Source organism: Camelus dromedarius, chromosome 29 (genome assembly GCF_036321535.1).
Source record: "Camelus dromedarius isolate mCamDro1 chromosome 29, mCamDro1.pat, whole genome shotgun sequence".
Taxonomy (NCBI): domain Eukaryota; kingdom Metazoa; phylum Chordata; class Mammalia; order Artiodactyla; family Camelidae; genus Camelus; species Camelus dromedarius.
This window is the reverse complement of record NC_087464.1, coordinates 19,344,928-19,362,304: the sequence shown is the minus strand read 5'-3', so window position 1 is coordinate 19,362,304 and position 17,377 is coordinate 19,344,928. Positions and strand designations below refer to the sequence as shown.

Sequence of the window (17,377 nt, the reverse complement as noted above, 5' to 3'; positions counted from 1 at the left end):
TACGAGTTGCACCTACACCCTGATTAAAGCGCCCAGCAAGCCCCGAAACATCTGAGGGTAAGCGTCTGAAAACAAGTCCATTTTTCCAGAAGAGAGGGCCACACACAAGCCCCAGCCTGGCTCACACAAACGGCTCACAGAGGCTGTGCTTAGGAGAGATGTGTGGGATGTTCTTGAAGGGCAGATGGGTTAAATGTCACCCTTACATTAGGCTCTCCAAGGGGACCTGCGGGGGAAAAGCACGCTGGTCACACGATGAAAATCCTGATGGGACAAACAGAAGTGCCTTGTCCCTTCATGCCATGGGTCTCAGCATGCTCTACGGAAGTCAAGTCCTCGGTTCTCGAACTTGAGATGGCACCAGAGTCAGTTGGAGGCCTTGCAGAAGCAGAGTGCCAGGCCCCACCCCCAGAGCTTCGGATTCTGGAGGACTAGTTGCAGCCTGAGAATTTGCATTTCTAGTAAAATCTTCTCTGTGCTCGAACTTGTTACGTAACTTACTGCCCCCTCCCTTCTTTTCCCCTGGAGGCGTCCTTCTTGACGCCCACTGCTGGCCTGAGGGCCAGACTGGCTCCTGAGGGCCAGTTTCTTATTTTAAGGACAGCCTGGCCCAGAGAGGCAACGCGATGCTGTGAAGAGAGCCTGGCCTTACGGCGTCAGGTGGGTCTTGACTGGACTCCAGGCTCTATAACTTGCTAGCCAGGCGACCTCTGGGAAGCGGCTGGACTTCGCTAAGCCAGGGATGGGCTCCAACCCAGGGTCACCAGGCCTGGCCCGTAGGAGGCACTCAATGAGCTTTTGTGCAGCGGCTTTTCCACCTGTAAAATGAGTATGATAATATTTACTAGATTGAGGGCAAGATTGTGTGAGCTGACGTTTGTGCCAGACCCTGTGGAGGCTTGAGTGATGTCCTTTACCTTCTGTCCACCCGCCCGGCCACTTCCGGGTTGTCCAAAGAAGGCGGGGGCTGACTGGGGCTGCAGTGAGCAGCCTCGCTGGGTGCTGGGGTCCTGGGCGGGGCTGGCCTCCTGCGTGTCCTCTGCCAGCCCAGCAGATGGTGGACTTTGTTCTGAGGCTGAGCTTCCCAGTGCTGGCAGCACAGCCCTTTTGGACCAAGCCTCTTCACGTGGAGAAGTCAGATGGCTCGGGTCGGGAGTCTCCGAGCGAACCCGTGCCAGGTTGGACACAGTTGCCCTGAGTCACCTGTCCAGAGCAGGTGGTGAAAGCAGTGTCTGACTCACAGCATCCCAGCCATCGGAGCCTGGGATCCGATTCGGAGACCAGCTTCTGTGTGAGAAAGGAGCATCCATTCCTCATTCTTTGCCGGCTCTGACCCAGGCCCGGGCTCTGGCTTTCCTGGGGTAAACGGTGCCTTGGTCTCTGCTGGGCAGCTGGAGAGTGAAGCCAAGGAGGTGGCAGCCCCAGGGGCCGTGAGCAGAGAGGTAGGTGGGTCCAGGGGAGTGAAGGTCCCTTGGGCAGTGGCTCTGATCAGTTAACGGGGGCAGGAGGCTGGCCTCCGTGACCTGTGTGGGAAGGGCTTGGTTGCTGGCGCTCAGTTTCCTGTTTGGAAGCTGTGCTGAGGTTGGGCAGGAGCAGGTGCCGGTTGCTTAGGTGGGAACTGGGTGGCCCTGTGCTACCGAGTGAGAGGGGAAAGGCTGCTTGGGGAGAGGACTGTCACTTTCCTCACACCACAGCCCCAGGAGCTTCTGGTTCTGGGATTTCCACCTTATCAGCCAAGGCCTCATCCCTGGGACTGGGGATGTGGAAGGAGGCAGAAGGAAGGATGGAGAGGAGGGAGCGGAGGCACTGGGGAGGCCTCCCCGCTGCCTGCCAGGCTCCTCCTCTCCAAGGCAGGCACGGCGCGTGGGCACCATGGGAAGAGGGTTCCCTCTGCCTGTCAGTCATTCCACTTGCTTTAGATGAGGGTCCACTTGCTTTACACTAATTCCGCGTGGTTTCAGGCCCATGGTCAGTGTTCTTTTGGTTGATGAATGTGCCTGTTCCGTTGTCAGAGGACTCAGAAACCCAGCAGATTCCTGTGCCCTGTGGACACAGGGAAGCTGCCACTTCCTTCTGTTGCCAAGTGAAATGCTCCCGTTTCAGGCCGGGCCCCTCGAAGGGGGCGCCTCTGTCCCAGGAGCCCAGCACCGAGCCTTCCCCACGTGGCCCAGGCTGCTGCTCTGCGGCCTCTTGCCCTTTCTCCAGGCTGCTGGGAAGGACAGGAGGGCTCCACTCCGTTCCTCTCCTCCGTTCTCTTTTCTGTCCTGCAGTTACGTGGTAGCCGACATTTATGACCACCGGAGGGGGCACCTCCTGTATTCCAGACATGCCGGAGGCATGAGCTTTCAGGGTGGGCCAGTCGCCTTCTCAAAGCCCCTGCTGCTCACTTACTCAGCCCCACTAATGCTGATTAGCCATACTTAATATCTCAGCCATTTCCCGTGCGCTCTTCCTGCCCCAGGCTCTGTGCTAAAATCTTCGCTGCGTCATCTCATCGGAGCCTTACAACCCAGAGTTAGGTAGTGTATCCCCCAAACTGAGAGATGAGGTGACTGGCCCAGGGTCACTCAGCTAGAAAGTGGCACTGAACCCCAGCCCGCCTGCGTCCCAAATCCACACTCGTAACTGCTCCGCTAAGTGCCTCCACAAATACTTCTGTTCCCTAAACCCAAAGACAGTCATATATCCACAGGGCGAAAAAGAAATCTGAGTTGGATTATGATTACCTACAGCAGGTGTTGTCTAATTCTTTTGATCCATGGAAACCTTTTTAGAATTGAAATCTTACATAAAAATTCATATGTACACAGTTAGAAGGAGAATTTTTCAGGCTGAAGGCAGGCCAGGAGTTTGGGAACTGCCCTCTTGCCAAGATCCCCCCTTCTTTTTCTGCACCCCAGCTGGCGCCCCACCGACCCCGGTATTTGGAGGTGGAAGGAGGAGGGTGCAATTTGAAATGAAATCCACTTTCCAGCAGGACAGGGTCTTCCTTCCTTAGCCACAACTGCTCATCTACCCGGATGGGCAGTTTGGGCCCTTTCCCCTCTGTTCACACCCCCTGGCTCCAGTGTCACCAAGAGATCTGCTCTGATCTGAATACAGAAGAGTCTTTTAAAACTTTGAGTGTATTTAAAAAAAAATTATTATATATATATTTTTATTGAAGTATAGTCAGTTTACAATATTGTGTCCATTTCTGGTGTACAGCATAATGCTTCAGTCATACATGAACATATATATATATTTATTTTCATATTCTTTTTCACCATAAGTTACTACAAGATGTTGAATATAGTTCTCTGTGGTATACAGTGTGAAATTATTGTTTATCTATTTTATATTTATTAGCTAGTATATGCAAATCTCGAACTCCCAGTTTATCTCTTCCCACCCCTTCCTGCCTCCCCCCCACCGGTAACCATAACCTTGTTTTCTACGTCTGTGAGTCTGTTTCTGTTCTGTAAATAAGCTGTGCCTTTGCATGTTGTTCTGTCTACTGGAAAGGCTTGTTCCAGAACATTCTGTCTTCCCTTCTCCACGGGGAAGGCCCTCATTCGGCTTTCAAGCCGCAGCTCGTGGGCCGATTCCTTGGGGAAACCATACATAAGGTCACTTCGGACTGTGGCACTTGATTCAAATCTTTATCATCAAACTCCGCACGCTAGGAATAGTATCCATTTAGACATCTATCTTCTCTGACAGGCCGTAAGGGACTATGTCTTTCTCCTTTACATCATTGTTGCCTGGCACACAACGAATCTCGGAAAATAGTTGTCCCAAAATAAATGCACAATATCAACGTAACAGCCATCCTAGCTCTAACAATAGAACCTTATATTTGCTTTGTCCATTTGGGCTGGCAAACCATTTTCATGTATGAGATATTTTTGATAGTAAGACACAAATCAGTGTGACTCGCAATATAATGCATATAGGCAGAGAGAAAAATACCCAGTGAGGCAAAAATAAACAAAGAGTTTGGAGTTTGGTTAGGAAGGCGACCTGAAATTAGGAGTTTACTTCAAGTTCTTCTTTTGGATGGCAGCTTAAATCAGGATGGATCTGTGGGTGCTGTTAGCTAGGCGAGCTATGGCAGAAACATTGAGGGGTCTGCACAGCAGGATGCAGAGCAGACGGAGTGCTGAGGACGGCTCGTGGAGGAGCAGGATGCCCGGGTGGAAGGGCAGAGCCCACTGGGAGCGGCTCTGCTTGCCACACTTGAAGATACTGGGGGAGAGGGTGTGCATTGGTGGGGAGCAGCTCGGGAGGCTGGCAGTGCCTCTGTGCAGTGACCCAGAGGCTGGGGACCACCCAGACCGGGGGTCTCTGCTGGTCTTACTTCTGGCTGAGATTTGGCCACATAGCTGGGCCAGAAATGCTCTGCAGGCAGACAGCCATGGCAGTGAGGACATGGCTACCCTGCCTGGCCAGGGGAGGTGGCACCCGCCAGTGTGCTGTCTAAATGATCCAGATGTTCTCTGCACTCCTGGGACAGCTGGCTCTGGTGAGCCCTCCCTGCTGCCCACGCAGCTCTCAGCTGGCAAAGGAAAGCTAGGTCAGCCTGAGCCCTTGCCTCAGTCTTCCATCCGCATAGGAAAGATTTGAGCAGGGAATTTCAGGATCCGTCCCACCCATCAAACCTGGATAAGCACAGGTCTCTGAGTCAGGATGAGCAAATGCAGGGAAAGCCACGAATATGTGAAAAGATTCAGAGGCTCAGTAGGGACCTCAACGAGGAACCTAAGCAAATCCCCTTAAATAGAATCACTGTAAGAAATCAGGGCAAACCTTAGGATAGTGGTTTTCCAACGTGACCCATCAGTGGACTGAAAATCAACTTAGTGGGTTGAGATCAATTCTTTTTAAATAGATAAAGAAGAATAGAGCTTATCAGAATGCATCAGGTTTTTAGCAAAATCATTTTTATATTATCTTTGTCATGTTTTTACATTATTATACCATGGTAAGTATATTATTTCACGAAACTTTTGTTTTAGTTGTATGTATGTATTCACTGATATTTATATATGTATATATCCTCCGTGTATTTATATGGTGTGTATAATGATATAAAGTGTAAATTCTTACCATAAGCCATGGTTTATAGACTTTGAGAAGCGGCACTGTAGAACGCTGAGTGGGGATTTGGCAGCTGGGTGGGATTTGGAGGCAGAGATGTGTTGGGAGAGCATTTTAAGCCCCAGTTACACCTGATCTTCTCTTTTAACAAGATGGCCTTCTCCCCATCACCCAAGGCAGGGATCCCGGACCCAAGTCAGCTGTGAGGTAGTTAAACCTCACTCATTGTTCTTAACAGGAGTTTGAAATAATATGAATGGTAAAAATAATCTTGTAAGAGGTAATACACAGTGTCCCGCAAACAACCATTGGCTCTGAACTGCAGTCTGAGAAGGGGGGTCAGGAAGAAGGGAGAGGGTTCCCAGCACCTGGAGGGAGAGGCGTCGGATACCGTGTCTTCCCTGGGGTGAATGAAAAGGAAACATCTACGTTCAAATCTCACTTTCAAAAGTTCTTCACAGAGCCACCAATAATATAAAACTATAGAATGTAAAACCTCTGATTCATCAAGGAGGACAAGAAAGAGTGAATGATGATTTGCCTGGAAAACAAAAAAACAACAACAACAAAAAAGAGGCAATAAGAAGCCAAGTAAAGAGGACAGAACAAAACATGTCGAAAGAAGACATTTCAATGAAGATATAAGGTTGCACATTAAATGTGTACAAGGTACATGGGACATAGGACAAGATATAAGGTTATATATTAAAAAGGAAGATGCCCGGATTCTGCTTAAAAAGAGAGAAATGAAAAAACCCAAAGAAACAAACACTCCCTCTCAATCCAATTACATCCCACTTGTAAGAGACACGTTTAAAACTAAATCACATGAAGTTAAAAATAAAGGGATGGGCAAAACCCATGCAAATGCAGATAAGAAAGTGGGGTAACCATGTTAATTCTGTCAGACAAAATAAAAACTAAGGCAACTGTGAAACAGATCAAGAGGTACTTTTTACAAAAAGATCAAAGAAGAACACACAGTGGAGATAAGAAAATCAGAGAACTTTATGCACCTAATAAAGGCATTGAAATATGTAAAACAAACATTTTTGGAAATATATTACAGACAATGGTGCCAACTTTCAATGCACTCTAAGCTTTTTTTAGATTCTTTAGACAAAATGTAAAGAGTTGATGACTTGTAAGATTGAGCCTATACATACATATGTATTTTAATATCATATTTGAAACTCCAAGCAGAATAATCATTCTTTTCAAATGTGCACAGAACATTTAAAACTTCAGCCACATTGCATACTGGCTTACAGAATAGCCTCAATAAATCCCAACAAATAAAAAGTGTCCAGGACACATCCTGTGGACACAATGCAATTAAATTGGAATTTTCTAATAAAAAAAATTGCAAGAACAACAAGGCTAAATCTTGGAAATTTAACCACAAGAAATTAACAATAACAGCAGCAGCCTTCTAAAAGAACTGAGCTTAAGTTCGAAATCAAAATTGCAGTTACAGTCCATCTCTAAAATAACAACAATCAGAGCATCACGTTTCAAAATTCATGGGTTGTGGCCAAAGGGATATTCAGAGGAGAATTTCTAACTTTTTATAATAATGATGATGATGACAATGGTGGCAATAATAGCCAGTCAGCAAACTCTACTAAGGGATTTACATCCAGTGTCTCCATTTGTTACCACACAGTTGCTTTGAGGTGGCTCCTAAGGTCATCCCCATTTTACAGACAACAAAACTGAGTCACAGAAAAGTTAAGTAGATTTGCAAGGTCAGACCCTTAGTAAATAATCAGACTGGGATTTGAACCCAGATCTAGTTGGGCTCTAAGCCAGAGCAGGTCACCCCTGCATGATATGCTCTCCTTGTAAAACAGAAACAGTGGATTTTGGAAAGTGAATATTAAGCTCTAGAAGCTGGAGAAAAGAACAAGATAAACAGAAGAAAAATAGGAGGGAAAAAGTAGTAAAACTCAAGCAGAAATAAATACGTTGGAAAGCGAGCCGGAAAGAGTAGATGTTTTCTCACTAATTCTAAGAATGAGTCCTTTGAAAGGATGGATAGAACAGATCTTTTCAATCAAAGTAAATCAAAGCAAAGAAGAAGGAGGACCAACGGAAAGGCACAACTTTGGCCACAAGAGACAGAGCATGTGTGTACAGTTTCAGAGAAAACATTTTAAATTGTGGGTCTATAATGGACAACTCTTACTAATGAATTTGAAAATCTGGCCAGAGGGTCCTTTGAAGACAATGTCAGGGATCCACATTGCCAAAGGAAAAGTTTTTTTAAAAAAATTGAATAGACCAGTAACCAAGGAAATGATGGAAAATTTCAAAGAACCACCTCAAAAGTGATGCCAGCACCAAAAGATTTTATGGAAAACGACTTCAGACTTTTACTGGGTATATTTTAAGCTAGTAAACTATTTCAGAGAGTAGGCAGTTATGCCGGGGCTCCCAATTCCTTTTACAACACCAGCACAACCTAAGACAGCAGAAAACAAGATGACAGGACATTGCTGTTCGTGAGCATAGATACAAAGAGCCTAAATCCCATTCTCAAAAGAATTGCGCACTTGGATCCAATGGGATCAAAATATAGGGGGCTCAGTCTTAAGAAAGCCAGTAATTTGTATCTTCACACTGAGAACTCAAAAGAAGAATGTTACACAGGAGGGCCAAAGAGCTGAAAAAGCATTTAATAAGCAACATCCATTCTTGGAGGAAATACTTCCCAAATTACAAGTAGTAGGCTATTTCCTTAATATAATAAAAAAAATTTTTTTTTTCTTGATCTAGGCATCAATAGCCTTCTTACCATAAAAATAGAGAATTTCTATTAATGTCTAGAAGGAACTACTCTATTGTAGCCATTATTTACTAAAGCTCTGGAAACTTTAGGCAGTAAACTTAGAAAATAATGAAATAAGTGGTATAAATATTTTAAAATGAGGCAAGTTTATTAACATTCAGAAATCACGATTGGAAATGCAAGAGAAACTATTGAATAGTTTCTGGCATAACAGAGATCTGTAAGGTTGCCAGTTATGAAATCAATATATAAAAGCTACAACTTACTTATAGATAAGCAATAACCAATTAGGAAAAAGTATTTTACAGATGATTCCATTCAATATAGGAACATAATGCTGAGGGAAAAATGTATTTAAAGTCTAATATGAAGAAAAATGCAAAATTGGATTGAAGGTCTAAAAAGAAAATCTGAACAAATACAGAAACAAAACAACAATTAAAAAAGTGTTCCTGGATGGGAAGACTTTCTTCCCAAATTCATCTGTAAATCTGAGGCCATCTCAATAAACGTTTCAACCCGATATTTTCAAACCTGAGAAAATTATTATAAGGTTAATCAGAATGCCTAGTTAACAAAAATTAGCCATAAATTTCAGTTTTATTCTTCAAAATAGAAAGCTTAATTTTTTTGTTTCTAATTGGGGTACACGATTATTGTCAAAAGAAATCTGGAATAGGAAATTGTTAAGTAGAACGGAAAAGCTCTTTGTAAATACCTTTCCCCCCAAGCACCTTACCGCACCTTCCAAACAAAATTATTAACAGTTTGGTGTTTATTCATACAAGTACATTTTTATAACCCAAAGCAGTCGATACGGGTATTTTATGGTGTTTCTTAGTTTTGCCGTGTGCCGTGGGCCTCTTTCCATATCTGCGTATTTTAGTCTTGGTGTTGGTTGCATCGTGTCCCATTGTGTCAGTGCTCCATAGCATACTGAATAAAATCTCTCACTGATGTACATGTAGGTTGCTTCCACTATTTTACTTCTTTTTGAGTAAATTTTTTTTTTCTTTTTTAGTCCATGTTACGGGTCAGGCGCTCAGCTGAGTCCTTCTCCGAACTGTTTGCTTTCATTCTCACAGTGGTTGGCATCGTTGTCTCTGCTCTGTGGGTGACCACCCAAGCCAGAACGGAGTTCAGTACCTTGCTTGAGGTCACACAGGTAATATGGGGCAGACCTCCAGAGTCTGAACCCTCCGCCAGGATGTTTGTACACCTGCTTGTCACTCCTCCCAGTTACAAACACCCGTGAGGAGGACTTTGTGTAGATGACTGCTTGCTTCACTTGCAGCAGCGTTTATTGAGGGTCTCCTGTAGGTGAAGCCCTGCTCCAGGCACTGAGATTTAATGAGGAACCAGCCTTAGCCAGTCCCCCCAGAACAGCGGTGGGTGATGTGCCTTTCTCCAGTGTATCTAGGCTCTTCTTGAGGTTAATTATGTTTTCAGCCTTTACCATCTGGGAGGGAATACATGCTAAGGGGAATAGCCCTGTGCATCTCCATCCTTCGTCTCAGAGGCCTGGGCTTTGGCGCATTTGTACCTACGTGTTGATGGGTTCGATCGCCTTCCAGGATGCTGAAAGCGCGGTGGCCCGTCTGAGGACCTCTTACACTTGTCTTCAGGATTTTCCCCAGGAGCAGATTCTAGAATTTCCTTTTTTTTTTTTTAATGAGAGGGAGGTAATTAGGTTTGTTTATTTATATTTGGGGGAGGTACTGGGGATTGAACCCAGGACCTTGTGCATGCTAAGCATGTGCTCTACCACTTGAGCTATACCCTCCCCACTAGAATGTCTTTCTGATGTTCTAACTTGTCATCTACTCTGAAGAGCAGCCCACTGCAGCCCGTTGTCCCTCTGATGTCAGTTGGTCACCTGGAGTCCTTCTTTCTGTGGGCCTAGATGGGGTGTTTCCCCTGGTATATTAGGGTTCTACAAAGAAACAAACCAATAGGAGATAGATAGATAGATAGAGATAGATGGATAGACAGATGGACAGATAGATGATAGATAGATATAAAGAAGGAGATTTATTATGAGGGATTGGCTCATATGATTATGGAGGCTGAGAAGTCCTACGATCGGCTATCTGTGAGTCGGAGGCCCAGAAAAGCTGGCGATACAGTCCAGTCCAAACCCAAAGGCCTGAGAACCAGGGGAGCCAACGGTGTAAGTCCTGGTCTGTGTCCAAAGGCCCAAGAGCCAGGTGTCCAAGAGCAGGAGAGGATGGCTGTCCCAGCTCCAGCAGAGAGAGTGATTTTTCCCTTTCTTCACCTTTTCCTTCTGTTTAGGCCCTCAAGGGAGAGGGGCCGATCTTCTTTACTGAGTCTATGGATTCAAATGTTAATCTCTTCTGGAAATGCCCTCACAGACACACCCAGAAATAATGTTTTCCCAGGTATCTGAGCACCCATTGGCCCGATCGAGTTGACACAGAAAATTAACCATCTCACACCTGGGAACATGTCACTTTATATTGGTGTGGGAAAGGTCAACTGAAGACAGAGGGACCTTTGAGATGTTCACCCACCATTCATTCATTCACTGGATGTGCAAATGCCCTGCTCTGTGCCAAGCCCCGGCAGAGCTCTGGGACATGGTCTCCTGTCCTGGAGGTTACTGTGCCGAGGAAGAAAGACCGAGAGTATAAAACTAACTTCAACACAACCTGCCCTCTTTACCATTTGGGAAGGAGACTGTGAGGCACTGTGCCATTTGTCTGGTCCTGTGAACAATGTATACAGGCACACACCATTGGTCCCAGCCACAGATCACACAGAATCCTATAAAAGATACTCTTTTAGAAAAAGCAGGAGCCATAAATTTCTTCCCTTCATTTCTTATCTCTGAGTCACTCTTCAGTTCAAGACCAAAAATACCCCCTGGGCCAGAGTGACCAAACTTGAAAAACTGCCTTTGATATAGAACACTGTGGAAGAATTCAGAAATGTGAAACACATTTTATCAACGAGTTCCCCTTTCTCCATATGGTTAGTCACCCTCTCGAAGTTCTCCAGTGAATTAAGTGTATTTTAACCAGATGGAAACAGTGTGGCCTTTCCTCCAGCGGGTGAGCTTTGCCCTGCGTGGAACATAGTTGTTTTTCTCAGCAAGTGCTCGCTGCATGAACAGATGAAAACAAAGGAAAGAGAGAAGGAGAGAAGGTGGCACTTACTGACCCTTCCCCGCCAGGCACACGATCTGGGAGTTTTTCAAGCTCCTTTAAAGGAGGAACCATTCATTTCACTGCGCTGAGCTTTTCTGTACAGATGACAGCTCGGCCAAGGTTGGTCTAAACACATGTGGAAAGCTGTGGCGATGAGTCAGCCCTTATCCCTTTTGGCTGTGAGATCCTCTCCTATGCGTGAGGGGGAGCCCCTACCGGCCCGAGCGTTCTATTGGAAGGTTTACCTAAAGAGCAAATACTCTCCTGGTGTCGGGGGAGAGGCCTCTGCAGAGCAGGAGAGCCGTTTCCTGGGGCAAAGCGGGTCCTTTGGATTTTTCTGCTGGGAAGTGGGAGCGGCTGGTGCTCTTTGCTTAGTCCTGTCAGAAACCATAGCTGTGCTTTCCCGGGAAGCCTCTGGAAGGGACCCACCAGATCCACTGGGGGCAGAGCAGATCTGACAAGAGTCTGGCAAGTGCCTGTGGAGCCCAGGGCACAATCAGAGAAAGCTCCTGAGTTCTGACCTTTGAAAGGGGGCTGGAGTTGGGGAAGGGCACGGGCTTGCCCCCAAGCTCTGCTGACGTTTGGTTCCATTAGGGAGCAAGAGCTGGTTCCAGTGTCCTGAGCACAATTACCAAAGCTAAGCTGAACCATGTGACCACGGCACTGTGTTTTCAATTACTCCCCCTGCTCGCTCTCTCTCTCTCTCTCTCTCTCTCTCTCTCCTCTCTCTCCTCTCCTTCTCTATGCCAGGCCTCGGGGGAACGCAGTATCCCACAGAAGTCCAGTCCTGGCTTCTCCTCTACAACCCTTCTGCAGTCATTCCCTTTAGTTTTTAACACTTTCCTTAATGACAAGGTTCATTCTGCAAAGCATCTCTGCTCTGGACCAGAGGGTTAATTCCCTCCCCCGTGGTGCATCATTGCCAGTCTCCCATCCCACGTGAGAGCCAAGGCCACAGAAAGTCCCAGTGCTCTCTGCAGAAGCTTATTTGGAAACACTGACAGTACTCATCAGACACTCCTGCAGTGGTCCACTGGGATTAGCCTGGTTTCCACCACGGAGTTCGAGCCCTCTGGTCTCCTAAATCCTACGTGCAGCCAACTTTTCTACCGCTGAGTGAAGCACACAGCCTTGTACCTGTGTCCCAAAGGTCCCCAAATGTTGATGTTCCAGAAAATGACCAGTGATTGAGTTTCCCTTTGCTGGGATACCTGCTGCAGGCTAGGGAGGGTGTGGAGGAGAAAGGGAATTGGGTTTGAATTCTAAGAGTCCATGCGGACTGTGGCAATGCCTGGTGAAAAAAGAACACAAGAGGCTTTTATACCAGAGCCAGGCACTGAAGGAGAGAGGAGTTTGGGCCTTGACTGGGGGTGACCAGCTCCTCTTCTGGGCTTAGGATGGAGTAAAGGACAGTTTTAAAAAGCCTCTTGGTCCTTAAATGTCTCTGTTTTCCATAACTTATGCCAGTGGCATCAGACAGAAGAAAAACTATGCCAGGAGGATTCTTTTTAAGCAAAAAAGGAGAGGTTTCATTAGTTTGCATAAGTGAATGGATAGCGAGCGTGGCTTCAGGCATGGCTGCATCTGAGTGCTTATGTTGTATCATCTAGACCCGTCCTTCACATTCTTTCTCTCGATCTTCCTTCCTCTCCCTCTTTTGCTTCCTCTGTGAATTCTGTACCTTCTGTGTTGGCTTCACTCTTAGGAAGCCCTTTTTACATGGTGGCCCTCAGCAGCTCCATGTGTATATCCTCCCTGTAGAGCATGAACAAAAGTCCAGAAGGATTTTAAATTCTGATTATCTTTCAGTATTTCAAATGCCTAATGAACTGTGGACAGTGCTGGCTGTGACCAACACACACACACACACACACACACACACACACACATTCTGCTTTCTCCATGAGTCCCAGGTGAACTATGGGGAGTCCTCATTAATGCTGAACAAAATGCACAGAGGGTTGGATATATTCATCCTTACAGTGATGCTGGTGTTGAGAGCTGCTGGCTCCGGGAAGGTGGATTGGTGGAATGCAGAAGAACTCCCGTGTTGGGGGATGGTGGCAGGAAGGAGAGCATTTACAGTTTGGGTTTGAAAGGTGACATCTGGAAGTAAAGGCAAATAATAAAAAGGAAAAAAGGACGATTCTAAAAGCTTGAGTTCTTTGTATTCTTCAGCCAAGAGATCTGAGCATTGATATTCAGGTTAATAAATCCTCTAGAAAGAAAGCAGGTTTTGGGCAAGCAGACCATGCCCTCTGGGCTTGGGTTCATGTCTTTGGTGCAGGTAAAATGCAGAACTGATCAAAGAGAGTTTTTGTGGTTTTCGGGGAAGGAAGCAGACTCTGGGCTGTGGCTTAAAGGGGAGGTGAGCCTTTGGACAGAAAGTACGGACCATAAAATGTTTGTTCGAGAAGGTAGGAAGGGCTGAGTCCACTGCCAACCTTGTGCCTGTTGATAACAGCACTGTGTTGTACACTAAAAAAATCTGTTAAGGTGGCAGATCTCATGTTAAGTGTTCTTACCATAATAAAGAGAAAGAAAGAAAAAAGAAGATATGAAGGGGATCAAAGAGAGGCAGGTAACAGGAGGAGGGTGTGGATTCAACACATAGTTTTTAAAAGACAAACAATTTGAGTGTGTTTACACGTTGATGATAAAACCCAGAACAGAGGGCGAAGTTGAGGCTGAAGAGGTAATATCAGCGGCAGCGTGGAGCCACCACGAAGATGCAGGCGAGCTCCAGAGTTAGACTGCCTGGTTGAAGGCCTTCGTTGACTGAGTTCTTAGCTGTGTGAGCTTGGGAAAGTTACTTAACCTCTCTGTGCCTCCGTTATCTTTTTTTGTAAAATGAGGATATCTGTGGAGCCTATAAAGGATTTGGTGAGGACTGAGTGGTAAAGCAATTAGAACAGTACATCACAAGCACTAAATAAATGTTAGCTGTCATTATTTTTATTTTTGCTAAGCCTAAGGAGACTGAGGAGTGGGACCCAGAGAACAGATGGGTGGATTGGCCTCAAGAGGAGGGCAGAAGTCTCACTCTAAAGGGAATGTACAGGTATGTATGGATGGCAGATGGATTTGTAAATTCAGTGGTGGAAAGTTGGGGGCTTCCTACCTGAGAACTTCTGTGTTTCTCTGAAGCAGAAGGTGACATTATCTGTTTACGATGAGGAGAGAGGTAAATCTAGTTCTGCAGAGAGTGAAGTTCTGAAACAGTCGTTACTGGGAACGTACGATTGGGTTAACCATGGACGCACGCACTGTACAGTTGCTGGCTGGAGCCGGAGGCCCAGTTGTTGACCATGAATGTTTCACGGTGCCAATCTGCTCGGGAGTGGAAGTGTCTGTCCCCTGCAGGGCTCGGAAGCCTGCAAGCAGGCGTGGAACTCAGTAGAGGACTGGATTCACCTGTGCTTGGGGCTTTGCTGTTATCTGAGACGGAAGGACGGAGGCCAGGACTTTGGCAAGAGGGTGCTTGATGAAATGGACCGACACTGAATTAACTTACACTAAAGCACTAAGAAGGGTGTCGTGTATATAGTAGGCTCTCCAGTGGTTTCTCGTTCATTCATTTTAATTTGTTGCTATTGGTTGCTGTAGGTGGTTGGTGGATGAATTGATGAAACTAAAATGCTAATACAGAGAACAATAAAATGGGGCAACTGGGTATTGAAAAACACTGTCTTCTTTTAAGAGGAAGTTCTCTTTGGGGGATTATATAACGTGCAAGGGCTCCTACTTAATGAAACGTTGGAAGGTCTCTGCTCAGACGGCAACACCCGCGGGCCAAGAGCACCCACGGTTTGTCACTCCGGCAGCAGGCTCTGTTCTGTGGCTTGGGCCTGAGCCAGAGCTTCTTTGGGCCCAGAGCTCCTTTCACCGCCTGCCTCGTGGAGACCGAATCCATGGTCTGCGCCTCTTGACGGATAGATGGAGACAGCCTTTGATCCGTCAGCCTGTGAGAGTTTGGCCCCCCGGTGGGGACAGGCGACCGAGCAGGAGACCAAGCCTGGCTGCAGTGCCGGCCAGGGGTGACCTCGGTCCCAGGGCAGGGTGCGCAGGTTGGCCAGGCGCCTGTTGTGTGCTCAGCCCTGCGGCACGCGCTGACCGTGCCTCCCCTTCTTCTGCACTCAGACGGCTGTGGGTGTCAGCATCAGGCAAGATGCCCAACTTCCCTGGTTCGTAGGCTCTTCATCTGAGAATTGAGGGCACGAACACCAATAGTCTTCCAGGCTGGGCTCCGTGAATTCTCGGGTTTCCTTGGAGATGCTGCAGGAGAGACCAGGGGTATCAGAAGGGGACAGGAAAGTGTGGCTTAGTTTCCTTCTACCCTCTCTGTGCCCACCTCCCCCACCCCGGCCCACTGACCTACTGTATAGTCCAGAGTCCCCTGTAGACTTTTATTTGAAGAATGGTTTTTATGTTTAAAAATCACAAAGCACAGGTCGCTAGGACCTCAAAGGCCCTCCTGTGACTCTGATCACTGGCTCTTCTGTGAAAGCTCTTTGTGGCTCTGGGTTTGCGCCTCCCTTCTCTGTGCCTCAGTGTCCCCATCTGTAGAATGAGGGCTCGGATAAGAGAAGCTCCGGCTTCCAGAAGCCTGGGGGTGCAGGACGTGGTAAACACTTGGATTCACCAAACCCTTACGGCGGCACCTGGAAGGACCAGTGACACTGAATGACGATCTCCCATCTGTCCTGTTTCACGGGCACCGTGCTGGGCACTGGTCTCAGCTCCAGGATTCTTGTCTGGCCCCTCGTGCCAGCAGCAAGTCACATGGCTTCTTCCTGTTTTCTCTTCCCTCCAGGGACGCATGAAGTGGTGGCTAAGCCCAGTCCAGTCACCAGCCGTCAGCCAAGGGCCAGAGATCAGGAACGAAAGAAAGGCAGCTTTACTTCCTCTCTGAGGATGGAGCCGCATAGCCGTTCGGGAAAGAGCAGAAAATCCACAAAATTCCGGTCGCTCTCCCGGTCCCTGATCCTCTGTAATGCTAAGACCAGTGACGACGGCTCAAGCCCTGATGAGAAATATCCGGATCCTTTTGAGATTTCCCTGGGCCAGGGCAAGGAGGGGATTTTCCACTCCTCTGTGCAGCTGGCAGACACGTCGGAGGCTGGGCCCGGCAGTGTTCCTGATCTCACGCTGCCCTCCGAGGCCGCTCAGCTCCAGGCAGCTGGGAGTGATCGAGGCAAGAACTGCAGGAGAATGTTCTTCATGAAGGTATGTCCAGGAGCTGTGGGGCCGGAGGAGCCCACCGTTGGCTTCCGGTGCTGTGAATTAAAGTCTTCGAACCCCTTTATGCCAAAGTCAGGAAGGCACAGCGTTCTGTGACCGAGAGCAGGGAAGCAGTTGAGGCAGGGCCCAGTGGAATATGAGTGAGCACAGCAGTGAACAAGCTCAGCTGACCTTCCTGCTGGAGCGGTCCGTTGAGGTGCTGTGTCAGCTCAAGGTAAACTGAGCCTCAATCCCTGCTGGAAAATGCCAGGTGCAACACAACAGTCAGTACACTGGGAAGGTCTCGTCCCCAGACAGCAGATAGCCAGCATCCCACAGGCAGCTCAGATCACAGCCAGCGGAGAACCTGATGGAAGCTGACAGGTGGGGCCCGGGCAGAGGAGGAGCCCTTATGTCCAGCTGGGCTGGGAGTGCAGGCTGAGCGAGTTTGCTCCTGCCACGTCCGGCAGCCGTGTCACTGCTGAAGGTGACAAGCGGAGCCATAAGGGAGAGAGGGAAAGCTAAGTAAGGTTAGGAGACCTGCCAAAATTCAGAACGTTTTCCGTTGGACCGTATTTCAATATTTGCTATCACAGCAAGGTGGAAATTGCAGGGTACCGCGAGGTAGAGGCTGATTAAAGAATTTTACTCTCGGATTGTTCTCTGTCAAGTAGTGCGTATTCAGCCTCCCGTCAAAGGTGGGATTCTTCTCAAGGGTCCGAGCAGCCCTGAACCTTGGAGCCAGTGCGGCGTGCTCAGCGATGGGCCAGCCCAGAGGGGCTTCCTGCACCCCTTCCCGCCCAGTCCTGCTGGGCACAGTCGCGTGACCATCAGCAGCAAATAGGGAAAGCATTATGGTACCTTTGGAGGGAATTCAGTGCTTTGGCACAACTTGCCTCCTCGAGGAGGAAAATCATTGCTTAACATGTGTATAATAACGAACATCATGTAACGTTATGTAACAGGTTAGCAGGTCAGGCCCAATCGTCTCCAGACACAGTGGCCTCCAGGAGGCCCCACCCAGCAGAGGCTGCTCCATCTCCGCCAAGGTGGTGTCTGTTGATATGACCTGAACTCACCCGACAAGATAGAAGGAGGGACCAGCAGCCCACTGGGTTTG

The 17,377-nt window shown here is 47.5% G+C and overlaps 1 protein-coding gene across 4 annotated transcripts in view; it reads left to right on the top strand.

Annotated features, from left to right (window-relative positions):
- Positions 1 to 17,377, top strand: part of IL16 (interleukin 16) — a 95,279-nt gene that overhangs the window by 11,235 nt on the left and 66,667 nt on the right. For all 4 annotated transcript variants that reach the window (XM_064480643.1, XM_064480642.1, XM_010986825.3 and 1 more), the window contains exon 2: positions 15,851 to 16,263. In XM_064480643.1, the coding sequence (XP_064336713.1) occupies positions 15,851 to 16,263 (413 nt within the window). The remainder of the gene's footprint in view (positions 1 to 15,850; positions 16,264 to 17,377) is intronic.